The sequence below is a fragment of the Globicephala melas genome, chromosome 7, assembly GCF_963455315.2.
Source record: "Globicephala melas chromosome 7, mGloMel1.2, whole genome shotgun sequence".
Taxonomy (NCBI): Eukaryota; Metazoa; Chordata; class Mammalia; order Artiodactyla; family Delphinidae; genus Globicephala; species Globicephala melas.
The window spans coordinates 733,606-750,431 of NC_083320.1; the positions used below are offsets into that span (position 1 = coordinate 733,606).

The 16,826-nt window shown below is 65.6% G+C and overlaps 1 protein-coding gene across 1 annotated transcript in view; it reads right to left on the bottom strand.

The window, feature by feature from the left end:
• Nucleotides 1-16,826, bottom strand: part of CROCC2 (ciliary rootlet coiled-coil, rootletin family member 2) — a 69,263-nt gene that overhangs the window by 15,529 nt on the left and 36,908 nt on the right. The window contains 11 exon segments of the mRNA XM_070046032.1: nt 686-1,138; nt 1,856-2,058; nt 2,347-2,704; nt 3,209-3,358; nt 4,235-4,394; nt 4,995-5,212; nt 8,310-8,453; nt 11,576-11,689; nt 14,410-14,586; nt 15,193-15,362; nt 15,859-15,986. Of these exon segments, the coding sequence (XP_069902133.1) occupies nt 686-1,138; nt 1,856-2,058; nt 2,347-2,704; nt 3,209-3,358; nt 4,235-4,394; nt 4,995-5,212; nt 8,310-8,453; nt 11,576-11,689; nt 14,410-14,586; nt 15,193-15,362; nt 15,859-15,986 (2,275 nt within the window).

Below are 16,826 nucleotides of genomic sequence, written 5' to 3' on the forward strand. Positions count from 1 at the left end.
TGTGAAATAAGGGCTGGGACCACTGCAAAGAAGGCTCTGCCAGGGTGGCCCAGACGAGCTCTGTGGGGGCCCGACGCCCAGGGGCCGCCTGCCCCAGCCCAGCACAGCCAGTGCCACTGCCTGCGGGGACCTGGAACCCGCCCTCCCCCAGAAGCCTTCCTCCCCACCCCGCCCCCTGCCCCGGGGTGTGAGGTGCGCCCACCTGGAGCCTCGCTCCTCCGCGCCTTGGGGACACCTCCTCCTGCAGGGCCCATGCAGCCTGCACGCCGGCCTGTGGGGAAAGCGGGGCAGCTCACCTGGCTCCCAGGGCCTGTGGGGCTGCCTCTCGGGGATGGCCCCTCCCATTGCACAGGCTGGGAAACTGAGGCTTGGTTTATTTAAGTGACTGGCACCTAGATGGTAGGGGCTGGAGAGGCCCCCCCTCTGAAAATTCCCTGCCCTTCCCGTCCTGCCTCAAAGTCAAGGTCCCCGGGGGCAGGTCTGGGGTGTCAGCTCCCTCTGCCTGGACTCCAGGCCCCTCCCCACCCTTCCTTCTCTCCTGCTGGCTTTGCTCCTGGACATCCCTCCCTTGGACTCCGTGCCAGGCCCGGGCCTGCCTCCTGGGCAGACCCAGGAGTGGGGGAAGGGGGGCAGAAAGGAGGTGGGGTGACCAGCAGGGCAGGGGGCCTCCCTCTGAGGAGCTGACATGGGCCGAGGACCCGGTGGGGGAAGAGGGCTCCTGGCGGTAGGCACAGCCAGTGCAGATGCCCAGAGGTGGGACTGCAGGAGGCCGGCGTGGCGGAGTAGCTGGGGGCCAGGTCGGGGCGGGCCTTGGAGGTCTCTGGACTTTACTGCCTTGTGACGGGGAGGCCACGGCTGAGAAAGACCCGCCAGCTGCCAGGTGCTGGGGCGCCTCGGGGTAGGGGGCATGCTGGTTCCGGGGTCTGGCCCCGTGGCCCGGGCCCGAGCAGCTCCCGGGACGGACCCTCGAGGTGCCAGGAGGGGGGCTCTGGGGGGCCTTGTAGTGGTGGCCAGGGCAGGGTGGAGAAGGGCGGCCACCTTCCTCTGCCCCGGCCGGTGCCCTCTGCAACTGCCCCGCGTGGCTCTGGGCTCGGGCGCGCTCACTCTCGGCCTCGCTCAGCCGGCAGCTCAGGCTCCCCTCCTGGCAGCGCCAGGCATCCTGGGGGAGAACCAAGGTCGGGGGCAGCTGGTGGGCGGGGGCGGGTGGAGGGCCAAGTACCTGGCTGGAGGGTGGGGTGGGGCAGCTCAAGGCTGCTCGGGCGGGACAGGGCGGTGGGCGGCTGGGCTGGCCTGCGGGTGCGGGGAGGGGGGCACCGAGGGCTGGAGTGGCGGCTGGGGTCCCGTGTCCAGCTGTGCGGGATGGACACAGCGGGGCAGCAGGGCCTGCAGGGGCACGGGAGCTGGCCCGTGGGTGGGGTCAGGGTGACCTGCAGGGACGGCCCCCCGCCGGGATCTGGGCCTGTGTGGGGCTGGAGCCCGTCCCCGGGGCTGGCACTGGTCGGGCGGGGCGGGGGTGGGGTGGGAGTGGAAGGGGAACAGGTGTCCGTGGAGGACCCCGTCACTGTCAGTCTGTCTCTTCCCACCCTCGCCCTTTCGAGTCTGGCGAATCTGGCGGGGGCAGCTCATGGACTGCCCTGCGGGATCCCCGGGGCAGCAGGGTGGGGTCACTGGGGCACTCTAGGGGGCCCTGGCCAGCTCCTGGGTTGGTTCTTCAGAGGACGGAGGGCAGCCCTGGGCAGTGGGGCAGCTGGCTTTCGAGGGCTGCTGGTATTTATTGGCATTTATCCCTCAGGGTCCTGCCAGGGTCTCAGTGGATCCAGGACGGACAGACAGAAGGACAGCAGACCGAGCGAGCAGCCCCTCCCCGCCCACATTCCCGCTCCCGCCGGGCATCCCTCAGCTTCTGCGCCAAGTCCCTCAGGGCGTCCCTCACCGAGGCCACGGCCCCCTCTGTGCTGCAGTCTCCCGGGGCAGGCGAGGGCCATCGGAGCGGCGAGCGGGACCGGCCGGGGGTGCTGGCACTCTGCCGCCCAGGGGAACCCTGGGTGCCCTCTGAGCCTGCAGGACAGTGACGACTGAGAGAGCGTGGTGGGGATGCGGTGACAGACACGCAGGTGCCCCGTCCCCCTTTCTCTCTGCCATCCCCGGCCATGGGGAGCCTGGGGAGAGGCACAGGGCTCAGGCCCCCGCTTCTCTCCTGCTGGCTCTGCTCCCAGACATCCCTCCTTTGGATTCCTAACCCTAACCCTAACCCGAGGGTCATGGGCCCTGGGGGGCGGGGGTGATGCCCCAGGAGGGTGACACAGCTGGGACAGGAGCCTGCCTGAAGCCACAGACGACACTGACCTTTGGCGGGGGAGCCGGGCCGCTTGGGGGAGGCCACGGGGCTCTGTCCCCGGAGCCCCAGGCCCAGGTGGAGCGTGGACCACAGCCGGCCCAGCTGGGCCTCCGCCTCCCGCCTGGCGCCCTTGGCCTGGGCCACCTCCTGCTGCAGGCCGCCGAGCCGCTGGCAGGCCCCGTCCAGGCGAGCCTGGAGGCCATCGGCCGTGCCGCTGGCCTGCTGCAGCTCTCTGGTGACGCGGTGCAGCTCGGCCCGGAGGGCCCGCTCGGTGCCCCGGCTCTCGCAGAGGCGCTCCTCCAGCTGCTTCTCCCGGGCCGCGGCCCTGGCTTCCGCCTCCACCAGCGTCTGCTGCAGCCTCAGGACCTGGGGAAGGGACTCGGGGCTCCAGACCCACCTGCTCTCTGAAGACTCCCCAGCCCGCTTGGCCTTAGCCCCTGCTCGGCATGTCACAGCTAGGGGGCCCTGGACCTGCTTCCCACCCCCTGTCTGACTATGGGGACACCGAGCCCAGGTGGGGAGGGACACCCCAGAACCATGGAGCAGGTCCTGGCAGGCAGCAGAGCCCACTGGCAGCCTCACAACCCTGGCCAGACGGGGCGATGGCCCCAGGCTGTGCCCTCCTTGGCCTGCGTGGGGCAAGCCCCAGGCAGACCCTGCTCGTGGCCTGACTCGTGCCCCCATCCCCTGGGATGGTCCCTCCATGGACTCGGGCAAGGTGCCCGTTGAATACTCATGAGTGAATGGGGGGTAAACGGAGACGCCACAGCCCCTCAGGAAGTGCCCAGGCTGGGGTGGAGACAGCCAGTCCCCCAGCTTGGGGCCCCGCGCCTGCCAGACGGGAAGCCCTGGGCGCTGCTGGGCTCCTACCTCCCTCTGTGAGCCCTCTCTGGCTGCCTGTGCCTCGGCCGCCAGCCTCTGCAGCTCCGGCGTCCCCTGCTGCGCACCCTGTGTGCCCCGGACCTGCATCCGGCGCAGCTCCTGGCTCTTCCTCTGGTTCTCGGCCTCCAGTGACATCACCTGGGTGTGTGGGGTCGACACTGATGGGGTCGCCTGGGCCTCTGTGCCAGGCCTCCCTGACCCCTGCCTCTGCTCACATGGCCCGGGAGAGAGCCTCCCTCCCGGCCAGCAGACTGCACTCAGGGAGGCTAAGGCCACGTCCAGTTCCAGCCTGGGGTCTGTGCCGTGTCCCCCGCAAGACCAGGCCCTTGGAGCTGACTCTCTCTGCCACTCCACACCCTCTCCTGGTGTCTCGCCTCTGGAGCCAGGACACTCTGTGGAGCCCAGAGATGTGAAAAATGCGGGTGCAGAGGCCACTCGAGTGAGGAAGGGTGCCTGTGCCCGTCCCTACAGTAGACAGTTCACCAACCGATTTGTCTGCAGAAGTCTGGCAAAACTGGGTGTGCACACTTTGAAGGCAGTCTAGGGCCCTCCTGGGTGGGCTTGAGACCAAGGTGGTCAGTGTTAAGTGGCCCTGACCTCGGACGCCAAGGCTAAAGGATGAAGCAGTACCCATCTGTTCACCCTGAGCCCTGAGGCGGCCGTGATGGGAAGAAGCCAGGCCACTCGGGGCCATGGGAGCTGCCCACCCCGTCCCCCCGACAGCCAGCATCACCACCGGGCGCCTGAGAAGACGTGCTGGGAGAGCCCCACCGTCGGTCCCTCTGTGGAGTGGGGTCCCCTCCGCGTGGCGCCCTGGCTCACTCCTGGCCCTCAGAGTCCGTGGGCGTCCGAATGGTTGTTTTAAGCCAGTAGGTTTGGGGCTTGTCCTTGTGCCCCACAGGCAGACCAAAGCCAGACCCCGTGAGTCCGAGCAGGGCCCTTCTGCTGTGGCTCCAAGTCTGGGGAGTGGGGGGACGCTCCTGGAGGGGTGTGGGCTCCAGGGCGGCCCCTCACCTGTCTGCGTAGCTCCTGCAGCTGCCGGCGGGCGTCTGCCTGTGCCTGCTGTGCCCCCCGCAGAAGGGCCCGCAGCGTGCCGGCCTCCTTCTGAGCCGCTGCCCGGGCCTCCTCCAGGACCAGCACCTTCTGCGCCTTCTCCTCCTTGGAACGCTGAAAGCTGAGCAGAGGGTCACAGCCTTGGGCCGGGGAGCTCCCTGGGGGCTCCGGCATCCCCCCAGGTGACGGTCCTGGCCACCCGGCAGGCCGCCCGCCTCACTCCAGCCAGACACTCCCCACATCCGATTCGAGTGTGCCGAAGCCCAGCCTCCTCTGTCTGGGGACACCTCTGTCTGGGTCCGACTGCCCAGCTGGCCGGGCCCCTCACCGTGTCTCAGCCCCTCTCCCCACTCCCCTCCCTCTAGCCACGCTCCTAGAGACCCGGTGTCCAGCATCCGCCGGCACCTCTGCTGCTCCCCGGGGAGGGCCGCAGCTCCGGCCAGGCTGTCCTGCCTCTGGTAGGCATCCCGGAGCCACTGACCAGGTCCTTGGCCTCCCTCTGCTCCCCAGCCCTGGCCACCTGGGGCCTGTCTTGCCTGCTGAACGGAACTTCCTGAGGGCGAGGACAGGCCTGGCGGCGTCCCAGCCTCCACCTCCCGGGCCAGCACCGTAGACCCTTTGGACGGGCAGCTGGCACCTGGGTCCGCTGGGTGTGTCCACTTCACCATCATCTGGCCCAGCTCAACAGGACCAGGGCTGCTCTGTGGGGCGGCCGCCCTACCTGGCCTTCTCCTGCTCGACTCTGCGGATGGTGGCCCGCAGCTCGGTGTTGGAATCCCGCAGCACGTCCTTCTCTCGGGCCTCGTCCTCCAGCAGCCGGCGGGCATCCAGGGCCTCCCTGTGCAGCCTCTCCCGGCTCTCCTCGCTGCCCTGCAGCTCCCGGCGCAGGGCGGCCAGGCCCTCCTGGGCCTCGTCCAGCTGTGCCCGCAGCCTCTCGGCCTGGGGAGGAGTGTGTGTCTCTAGGGGCCAGCTGGGGGCCACGGGCCAGGGTCAGCTGTGGCCTCTGGCAGCGCCAGTGCCCCCCCAACACCCCGGCCCCGGGTCGTCAAGTGCTCGAAGGAGAAGCAGGCAGCCTGGCTTTGCCCACGCCGCTGAGGCTGCAGGACGGCTCACAGGGGCCCATCCCAGAGCCCTGGCAGGAGACACCCTGGCCCTTCCTGACCCTGGTGCTGCCCTGCGCTCCCTCCCTGGACCCTGGGGACGTTGGTCACCGGTCAGCAGGGCCTGTGTGGGACACAGCTCGGCCCACACGTCTGCACTGTCCCCACCTGTGTCCCTCGGGCCGGCTCCTCCCCTTCAATAAGAGTGTGGACCCCGGGCCACCGCCCACCCTGGTGTGGAGAGCAGCCTCAGCAGCCCAGGTTCCTGAGCCCTGCACGGCCGTGGGCACGTCCACTGCCTCGGGCCTGGGCTCCCTCTCCGTGAGGGAGGGAGTGGGGAAGCCAGGTCTCTGGGCGACGGCGCCCTCAGCGTCCTCTGGCCGCAGCAGGGCCGCTCGGACTGGGCTGTCGCTGTCACAGGAGCATGGTTCAAGGTGCCCGCCACAGAATCGAGGGCCTCCTAAACCCCAGGGGTGAGGGCAGCCGAGGCCCCAGGGTGGGAAGGCTGTGGAGCCAGTGGGGACCTCAGGGCCCAGCAGCCCGGACCCTGGCCTCAGGCCACCCGCACCTCTGTGAGCTGACCCGAGGAGGGGGAGAGGCTGCAGGTGTGTCCTCGTCCCCTGCCAGACCTGCTCCGGGCCCAGAGGGGGACTCCCACCGTGCTGGAGCCGGGACCTGTGTCATCTCCTGCTCCGGGGCCCTCCTCACCCCCTGGCTTCTGGGCAGGGCCTGCGGGCTCCGTGGTTTTGTGGGGCTGAGAGCCGAGCTGAAGCGTCCGTGGCAGTCAGGGTTCCTAAGCGCCCTGGGTTCCTAAGCTGCCTCAGGGCCCCCGGGGCTCACCCTCTGGTGGGAGGCGCTGGAGGGAGCGCAGACCCCGGGAAGGGGCAGCCCGGCCCGACGTGCGGGCTCTGGGGCTCGGCTGGGATCCCTGGTCTCCCCACCGACCACTGGCGCACTCTGGAGAAGGCGTGCCCCAGAGGAGGAGGTGGGGGAAGCCACAGAAACGGAGCCTTGTCCAGGCGCTGGTTTGCCAGTGCGAGCCCCACTTTGCTGGCTGTTTCAGCGGGACACTGTCCAGGCCCCGGCCGGCCTGGCTCCCGCGTCCGCCGGCTGTTATTGTTGTTCTGTTTTTGGGAAGGGCCCCCCTCCGCTCCCCTCCCGCCCCCCACATGTGGGAGCCACAACTGCGCGGAGCATTTTCCGCCGAGCTCAGCAGAAATCCACCCGAAGGTCAAGGACCAGCAAAAGGGCCTATCCATCATAAAAGAAGCTGTTTTCATTTCCCAGGGCCGAGGAGATGAAAACAAGCAAAACAAACGCGGGGGAGGGAGCCCCCCGCCCCCCCTGCTCCCCGCCCCCCCGCCTCATGAGAACAACCACCCCTTTTACAGGAATTTTACAGCCAAATCTCTTAATGTGATTATAATAATTATTTCTTTACTAGAAATTGTATAAACAGACTCTTTTGAAATCTCCTGCAGGGAAGTGACCCGAGGGCTCTGCACGGGGGAGGGGCTGCTGAGGGGCCCTGGCCTGTGTGTGCGTGTTCACACGTGTGCATGCATGTGCAAGCACACACGTGTGTATGCACACAGCATGCGTGAGTGTGTGCGTCTGCACACACCTATGTGCAGACGTGCGTGCCCACATGTCCGTTCACACGCGTGTGTGATGCTCATACGTGTGAGGACTCTCGGGGTCACGTGTGCTGCTTGTTGCACAGATGTGGTGCCCATATGTGTTTGCATGTGTGAGTGCTGTGTCCACGCATGAGTGCATGTGTGTGCACTGCCACTCTGTGTGTGCACGTGTGTGCATGGGGGTGTGGTCTCCATGTGCACAGGCGGTGTATGTATTGCGTGTGATACAAGCACACACACACACACACGCACACACGCACATGCACACACGCATGCACGCACGTGTGGACCTCAGGCACGGCTGTGAGAGGCCTGGATGTTCCTCCAGTTTAAAGGCTGTGAAAGTGTTATGGTTTCCATGGCGACTCTGGGCCAGCCTGGCGCCTGGGAGGGTCCTCTGGGCTCCCTCCCCCTGCCATTGTTCCCCTTGCCCCCCTCACCCGCCTCAGCCTCCACCCCGTCCCCATTCTGGGGCCCCTCTCCTTTCTGGGGGCGGCCGATCGGGGAACCTGAACTTCCCACGAGGCATTGCTTTCTCCCTCCACCCACCAGCACAAACGTGCCCCCCCCGGCTCCTCCCCCTGCCGCCCCCAGTTTTAAAATCTCATTCTGCTTCCCCGTGTGGTCGCTGACCAGGCCTGACTTCGAAATCTGTTGAAAGGAGACCTTTCTCTTTGGGGGCCAAAGTAAACAGGCTGTCATGTTCAATCACGCTCTCGTCCTCTCCTGGCCCAGCTCGGGGGGCTGGGGGAGGGCCCGGCCCCTCTGCTCACTCTGCTGGCCGCTCCCCCGCCTGCCTGCCAGCCTTGGCGCCCGGCCCGGGGAGTGCATGAGGTCGCTGGGCCCCGGGGCCCCTCCCCCAGCCCCAATCCCTGTGCCCGCCTGCCCGCCCCCTCCCGCGTCCCCACGTCCTGTCAAATCCCCTTCAGAAACACCTCCCCAGCCTGCCTGCCGAGCTCCGCTCGCCCGGGCCCAGACTGGCCCCCACCCCGGGACACCTCACAAGGCTCCGGGGGCCCCGCACCAGCCTCTGGGCCCTGGCGGGGCCCGCGCGTGGCTGCCCCGGGACACCCCACTCGCTCTGCGTGTCTCCCCCCGTCCAGGGCGGCCTCGCCCCCCCAGGGCCTGGTCCGGCGGCATCCAGGCCTCACGCTGTGTGCGGGCTGCACCCGCTCAGCAGCGTCTCGCCCGGGGTCTCCCCACGGCTTGTTGGAAGGTGGGTCCCGGATGCGGGTCCCTTCCTACCCCTCAGGTCACACCTGCCTCGCAGGGGCCCCCCTTCCCACCCTGCCTCACCTCTCTCCTGGCGCTGCTCCGCTGGGCCGCCATCTCCCGGAGCCTCTCGCCCAGAGCCCTGGCCTCCCTCTGATGGGCCGAGACGGCGTCCTCGAAGTGGGCCTGCAGGGCCTTCAGGTCTGCGGTCGTGGCGCTGATGGTGGCCTGGGGGGAGCAGCAAGCCGGCCGCAGCGTCAAGTGTGCCTGGCGGGAGGCTCAGGCCCCCAAGGGCAGCCCCACGCTGTGCTGGGCCAGGCGGGCAGCCCGCTCGGGCCACGTGAGGTGGGCCTGGGGCTCCGGATGACCACGGCCAGTGCCGCCAGTGCCGGTTCCTGAGGGTCCCAGTGGTGAGGGGGGCGGGGCAGAGGCCCCGGTGTCGGGGTCGGGGGGAGCTTCCTATGGGAAGGGCTGACCCTGCCCCCTGAACTTTCAAGCAGGCGGGTGGGATTGGGGGACGCTCCCAGGCTCTAAGTGTGAGAGTACCTGCGACACGCCTGGTAGGGGTCGGGGTCGTCCCTATTCGGACCCGCGGTTACGCCCCGAACTTGGATGTCCACGTGGGCGGGACCCGCGGCTACGCTCCGAACTTGGATGTCCACGCGGGCGGGACCCGCGGCTACGCCCCGTACTTGGATGTCCACGCGGGCGGGACCCGCGGCTATGCCCCGAACTTGGATGTCCACGCGGGCGGGACTCAGCTGGGCCTGACTCTGCTTTCCGGTGGCCGCAGCGCCAAGACGCTCCTCTAGTGCTAACCGAGGGCCACCTGGAGCAGGGGGGCCTCTGGGCCACAGGCTTGGCCATGGCGGTGCGAGAACCCCTCCTGTCCATGAATGAGGACACCACCTGCCTACCCTGAGCCCGAGACCCAGCCTAGCTTCCTGGCCAGGACATATCCCCGCCACCGCCCGGGGTGGTCTGGGTCCCCAGGGGCAGTTTCCTCCGCAGGGCGAGGGACAGAGCTGGCTCTGTGCTCCAGGGAGGCCTGGTGCCCTGCTGCCCCCGACGGGGTCTCTGGGAGACACCCTTCCCCCGCCCCTTCCCTATTCACAGGCCACTGTCTGAGGGATCTGGCAAGCTGGGGCTCTATCAGGCCAAGCTTCCTGCCCTCGGGGAAGGAAGCTCGCTGGTGCCGCCTCTGTTCCTGGCCCCTGCTGTCCATCTCCACTGAGAAGTGTCACCTTGGCGGCCAGGTCTGGCTGTGCCCCCAGGACAGCCCCAGCGAGGCTGCAGTGAGCGCTTGGTGTGGCCAGGGTGGGGTGCGGCTGTCCATCTCCACTGAGAAGTGTCACCTTGGCGGCCAGGTCTGGCTGTGCCCCCGGGACAGCCCCAGCGAGGCTGCAGTGAGCGCTTGGTGTGGCCAGGGTGGGGTGCGAGTGGAAGGACTGCTTCCTCGGGATCAGGAACCGCAGGGCGAAGCCGGGAGCCCCTGCACCGACGGGGGCCTTGCTTGTAGGTCACCCACAACTGCTGTTCCGTGGCCGGCATTTCTCCCCACCCTCCCCTCTCAGTGGGTTTTAATTTCCGTTTTCCAAGTCAAGGTGGCAAAAGAACCCTTAATGAGCTCCCGGAAGAGCCCAGCTGGCGGGCAGGCCCCCCCCCGCATCCAGTGGGAGGCTCAGAGCCAGCTCTAGGGAGGACTCCCAGAGAGGCCCCTCTGCGAGCCGGGGCCTCCGCTCCCGGGCCTTGGGGTCTTTCCTGGCCCGAGGGAGCAGCTAGGGGGTGGTCGGGGAAAGGAGGTCCCAGTTCCATGGGGCTCCCACACCCCTCGCGGCTGTGTCCATGGTAGGACAGAGCAGGGCGGGGGCTCCAGGGAGAGAGGCTCTTAGGCAACACCTTCCCGGGTGCCAGGAGCGGCCCGGGACTGCTCTGCTAGTGACCCGGGGGTCCAGGTCGCTGCATCAGGAGGGGGTGAAGAAACACCCTGGCAGCCAACCCCTAATTGCAACACTCCTTCCCTTGCCCAGCGCCCCTCCCGCCACGGCCCGCTAGGTCGGAGCAAACGGCCTGGGCTCCCCAGGCCTGCCATCTGGGTGTCCTGCCCTTGTCCAGGGCCCCTTGCGGTCTCTGAGCACGGCCCCGCTTGTGGGGTCAGAGGGTCGCCACCCAGCCCTGAAGCCTGCGTTCCACCCACTCACTTGTTCATGGACTCACTGAGCCATTAATGCAACACCAGGGGAGCATCTAACCCCGCACCCTTGGGGCTGGGGACACACCGGGGACCGGGGTGAAAAATGAAGGTGGGCAGGCTGGAAGAACGAAGGCGGGGGCAGAGGAGACATGGCGCTGGCCCAGCTGAGCCGACTGGGTGCGGCTGGAGTCCTGAGGGCAGGGTCCGGCTTTGCCCTCGACCACCCCTGCTACCTGTGGGGGGACTGCGTCCCCCAACCTCACCGTGAGCCATCCCCCCGGCCCCCTCCTCCCGTGGGCGGCAGGGCCCTGGCCTCTGCGTCACCCACCCGGGGCCTGGCGCCACTCCGTAAACAGGCCGAGGCTACCCTACCGGCGACTGCAGCGGTGCCCAGCCCCGCCCGTGGGGTGGGGCACAGGGCCCCAGTGTGGCCACCCCTGCTCCCGGAGTCTTACTTGCTGTTGCCTGCCCTGTGCCCCCAGACGGGGGCTACTGAAGAGAAGCCAGGGGCCCCAGGTGACCCCAGCTGGCTGCCCACAGTGGCCTCCATGCACGTGGGGGCCTCTGCCCACTGGCCCAGGGTGGGCGGCTACCTGCTGGGGTCTCTTCTGGCCCCTTGGCGGATGCCTCCCTCCAGCTCTGCTGGGGATTCTCTATGGGGTCCTTCTGGTGAGCGCTTGCCTCAGTTACAACGCTGGCCTACCCGCTGGGTTTCTCCTTTGGGAGGGGCCTCTCCAGAAAGTCAGCCCCAAGAGGCCCTCGGAACCTCCTACAGCTATGCTGTGCCACAGGCAGCTGAGGTCAGACGGGGAAGGCCAGGGGCTGGGGGGCTGGCGGGCAAAAGCCTGGTCTGCCCCCTCTGTTGCTGGTGCCAGGCCCTCCCCTCTCTGGCTTCTGCCCAGTGGCACAAGGGTGACTGGCCTGCTGCCCCCCACCCCTGTCCCACCCCATCGCCTTTGCTTCCCGCAGAGACACTGTCCCCTCCCAGCAGGGGATCTGGAGATCCCTGGGGGAAACGGAGGCTCGGGTGGGTTGGGTGGAGGGGATGCATCCCTGGGACCAGGCAGGGAGGGGGCGCCTCTGGGGTCTGCCGCCCCTGCTGGGCTGTGCAGGCGGCCAAGCCAGGTGTCTCGCTCCGGCTGGGGTGCGGGCTCACCTCGGCTCGCTCCTGCCGGCCCCGGGCCTCGTGCTGCACCAGCTCCAGCTCCCACGCGGCCCTGGACAGCTCCTCCCTCAGCTGGCTGGTCTCCGCTTCTCTCAGAGACAGGGCCTGGGCGACAGGGGCAGGGTGCTCGTGAGAGGGCTGGGGGGCTCTGAGGAGAGGCTCAGCAGAATTCTGGGTGCCACGGCCCTGCCAGGACGCAGGCTCTGGGAGGAGGAGCCCCTCAGAGGCAGCTGCATCCTGAGGGGGTGGGTCCAGCCTGCCAGCCTGCGCTCAGGCAGCTCCCCTGCCCCACCCAGGGTGCCTTTCCCCTCCCACCTGCTTCTGCCCAATACCTGCTCTCTCCCAGCGCAGGTCAGGGGGCTTCATGGGCCACCTCCTCCCTGGAGCCCTCCACCTGCTCCAGGCACAGAGCAGGAACTGCTAATCGTTCCTAACCTCCCCACGTGCTCCGCGTCGCTGAGGGTGAGGGGTGCGCGTGAGCCCCCGGAGATGCTGCGTTTCACGCACCAGCCCCGAGGTGGGAGGGACCCCTGCTCTGTCATCAGGCTGTGGGGTGGCAGGGATTTGGCAATGCCCGTCAGTCACAAATGCACATCCTCTCCCTGCCAGGCCCCCTGGGGAGGGCAGCCTGGAGACACGCATGACCTACGCTCGGGGTCTCCGATGAGTATTTATGATGTTATTCATAATGACAACAAGACTCCCACCGAAGGGAGGCCAACAGAACGAAGGGGGATCCCTGCACACGTCGGGGCGTCATGCAGCTGTGGAAAAGAACCAGCGAGCTCTGAACACAGTGTGGAAGCCCCCAGGTCTGTTGATCCTGAGAAGAGAAAGGTCCAGAACATTGTGTGTCCTCTTCATCCCTGTGCTACAGAGGCGGGCGTAGGAGCATGTATTCCCACTTGCTGGCCTGTGCACGGCAGTCTCTGGGAGGAGGTTTGTAACAGAGTGTGTCTGCTTTTTGCCCTGGGTGCTGGGGGAGCCTCTAAACCCCCGGAATTTCACAGGTGAGGGTTGTCTGTTATTTGCGGACCCTGGGGCCACACCTGAGCTTGTGCTAACAAGGTGGTCGGAACCCTGGGGCAGTGAGCCACTGAGACTGGCCTGACCACCCAGCCTCTGGGAGGGGGCTGGACCCTGAGTTTAGTCCATCACACCCACACCAGGAAACACCAATAAAACCCTGGAGCTTACCGGCTGGTAAACACCCTAATGTGCCAGTGGGTGGCCGGCCCTGGCTCTGCGGAGAGAGAGCCCGTCCCCGTGTCTCTGCACTGGGCTCGTCCTGGCCTGTGTCCTTTACAATAGCACTAACGACAAGTGCGGTGCTTCCTGGAGTTCTGTGAGTCACGCTGGTGAACAGCTGAATCCGGGGCTCTGCCCTCCCCGGACATTCGTACGATGCTGTTCCTCTACCACAGCCTCCCGACCCTCCTTCAAGCCCCACCCTCGACACGCCATCCTCACTTTCAGGAAGCAGCAGAGCGGAGTGGCCAAGGACATGGTCCCCACTGCCCAGCAGGTGTACCGTGCCGCCCTGGGCAAGTTATTCAACGTCTGTGAATCTCTGTTTCCCTCCTGTCAAAGGGGCCGATAAGAGCGTGAACCTCTCAGCGTTGTGAGAGTCAAACTAGAGATGCAGAGTCTGACAACAACCTTGGTTATTCCTGCTACTGTAACTCTTCTCCCACGATCTGTAGCTGTACCAACCCCTGAGCGTCCTGTCACAGTGCGACAGCCCACAGGAATGTGTTTACTTGTCCGTCCCCTTCACTCAACAGCGCGCGCTTCAGGGTGGCGCGGGATACCGGAACTGTCTGCACTCACAGGGTAGCTTTTACCTGCCCAGTGTCTGAATTCCAACGGCCTGTGGGATGGGAGGCGGGTTGGGTGGGTGGCTGATGGATGGACACACTGATAGCCGGCTGGCTGGTGATCAGATGGATGGAGGGATCATCAGACACGTGGACAATCAGTGGATGTGGGTGGGCAGCTGGGTGTGTGGATGGAGGGAAGGGTCTTTAAGTGAATGGATGGATGACTGGCTGGGTGAGTGGCTGAAGAGACGGATGGTCAGGTGAGTGGAGGATAGTTGTGTGGATGGACAGTTGGGTGGATGTTTAAGCAAGTTGATGGATAGATTCATGGTCACGTGTGTGAATGGCCAATTGGGTATGTTAATAGACGGCTATGTACGTGGGTAGACAGCTGGGTGTGTGAATAAAGGATGGATATTCAAGTGAACGGATGGATGATGGACAGGGGAGTGGAGGGACAGTGAATTGCATGGATGTGTAAATGGGCAGGTAATTTAATGGGCAGATGGATGAATGGTTGGATGGGTAGATGGATGGGTGGATTGGTGGATAGATGGGTGGATGGATAGATGGATGGATGGATGGACAGGTGGATGGATGAATGGCTATGTGGCTGGATGGACAGATGGTTGGATGGGTGCGTGGTTGGATGGATGGATGGACGGATGGATGGATAGATGATGGATGGATGGATGGGTGGATGGGTAGATGGATGGATGGATGGATGGACAGGTGTATGGGTGCATGGTTGGATGGGTGGATGGATGGAAGGACGGATGGATAGATGGATGGATGGATGGATGGATGGATGGATGGGTGGATGGATGAATGGGTGGATGGGTGGATGGTAGGTGGGTGGATGTCTGTCCACCAGGACTGCTGTGGAAGATCAAAGCTGCAATGACAGTGGCGTGGAAAGGTTGCCCCGCACAGCCCTCTTGCTGGGTCGGAGAAGGCAAGTGATCAGACACGAGAGCTCCCACTGCCTCGTGGTCGGCCCATCACCTGCTGCATCTCGCGTTCCAGCTGAAGGAGACTCTCATCCCGCTCATGCTTCAGGCTCTGAATCTCCTCCTGCAGAGGCTCCCTCTTGGCTGCACTTTTTGCCACCAGCTCCTCCTCCTGTTCCAGCCTGCGTGCCGCCACTTCCTTCTCCTCTGTCAGAGACAGACTCGGGGTCTCCTGGGCCGAGGAAAAGGGACAGGCCATGAAGACTCACAGGTCAGGACTCGTGAGACCAGCAGGCGCCTGTGTTCCTGAGTGAGACTGGGTTCGTGGGACGTCAGGGCAGGACAGGTGCCCAGGGACCGTCCGGTTCAGCCAGCCTCACGCCGACACCTCACACGCAGTGACACGCGCTGCGAAGGGCTCTCTGGGCCCCAGCGGCTACCACCCCCCACTCAAGTCACAGCTCAGAAACTTTTCCTGAGCCTCCACAGAGCACCAGGCACCCTGACATGCAAAGTGTGTAAGGACGTGTCACTCGAGGCCTTCTGGGACTGTGACCAGCGGGACGTCTCAGAGGGGGACAGAGCTCCGTCCAGCTATGGGTCCTCAGACTGCGGCCAGGTCAGCCGACGCCCGTGGGTGCCTCTTCCGTGAGGGACAGGGCCCTGGCCGCCCACGTGCACTGTCAAGGGTCCTCTGGCCCAGCCTCAGCGTGGCCTGGGCACCCCTGCCGCCCGGCTGGTCTCCTGGGCCCCTCCCCAAGTGCCTGCCGTCCCTGGGGACATGGTAGACTCCCGGGAAGCGGCTGGGCAGCTGGGGGCTGGTCCCAGGGAGGCAGACCTTCTCCCTCTGGAGCCGGGCTAGGTCCTCGAGGTGGGCCAGCGCCTGGCTCTCCAGGGCCAGCTGCGTGTCCTGCTCCTGCTGTATCACCTGCTGCAAGAGCCGCCCCACGTCCCCCTGCAGCTTCGTCTCCTGGACCTCCCAGGTGCACTTCAGCTGCTCCATTTGCACTGTGAAGGGACAGGCGCATCTGACACCCGCCGCGGGGCCCTCCCTCACCCCTACCTCATCCCCCGGAACACCCTGCGGCCCTGTGAGCCCCTGTGGAGTGGCAGCCCCCGGCTCTGAGGATACGGCCCAAGCCAGCAGGACAGAGCCCCCCAGGTGCCACTGCAGGCACGTGTCCTGATCCCAGCCTGCGCTGGGCAGCCTGCATGCTGCAGGGTGGGCTGAGCAGGGACGGGCGCACAGGGGGTGGGGCCGGGGGCTGCCACGCTGACCCTGTGGCCACAGCCCGTTCTGAGCCTCGGGCCAGCGCCGGCAGCAGTGCCCACCCATCACAGAGAATAGTGGCACAAGTCACTCAGACACACGAGCTCTGGGCTGCGTTTGGGCCCCTTTGGGGGCTGGGGAGTGGGAGCAGAGCATCAGGGGACGAGCTCATCTAAAGGGTCCGTCTGGGGCTGGTCTGGGGACAGGAGCCGAGGGGGCCTGTCTGCGGAGCACCTTGCAGGGCCTGCCGGGCCAGCCTTGCGCTCTGGGCCTCTCCCTCCAGCTGCTCCTGCCGTGACTGCAGCTGTGACGCCAGCTGTTGGGCCTCAAAGAGGCTGTTCTCCAGGGAGTCCCTCTCGGCCCTGCAGAGAGTCACCAAACAACAGGCGAGTCACTCACTGGCGTGACTGGCGGAGGATCCTGCCAACGAGGGACAGCGTGGAGCCCATTTGCTAGGACGGTGCCCGTCAGGGTGGGATGGTAAATCAGAAGGCAAACGGGGGACAGCTCGTTCATCGTAAACCTAAGAACAAACTGGACCCTGCATAAACCATGTTCCAGGTGGACTAAAAAGCTAAAATGCAAAACAACACAAAGAGACAACAACTAAGCGACTCAGAACTGTAAAAATAGTAGAAAAAATCCAGAAGGGTGTTTTATAATCTTAAGCAAGACATAAAAGCCACAAGACAAAAATAAGGAGGCCAACAGATCTGAATACACTTAAAGAGAGGGAGACGGAACCTTCTGTGCAGAAAAGATTCCACAAACCAAGTCAAAAGACAAGGGACAGGGCTTCCCTGGTGGCGCCGTGGTTGGGAGTCCGCCTGCCGATGCAGGGGACGCGGGTTCGTGCCCCGGTCCGGGAAGATCCCACGTGCCGCGGAGCGGCTGGGCCCGTGAGCCATGGCCGCCGAGCCTGCGCGTCCGGAGCCTGTGCTCCGCAACGGAGAGGCCACGACAGTGAGAGGCCCGCGTACCGCAAAAAACAAACAAACAAACAAAAAAAACAAGGGACAGACTTGGAGAAAGTATTTGCACTAAATGTGCAAAGGGTGAATGTCCGTCACATACAAGGAGCTCCTGCCAGTCGATGACAGAAGGCGTCTGATCCTACAGAACGATGAGAACAGTGACCGGTATTCACAAAGAAAACACACATGGGGAATAAACGTAAGAAACTCACTGGTCCTCAAGGGGGT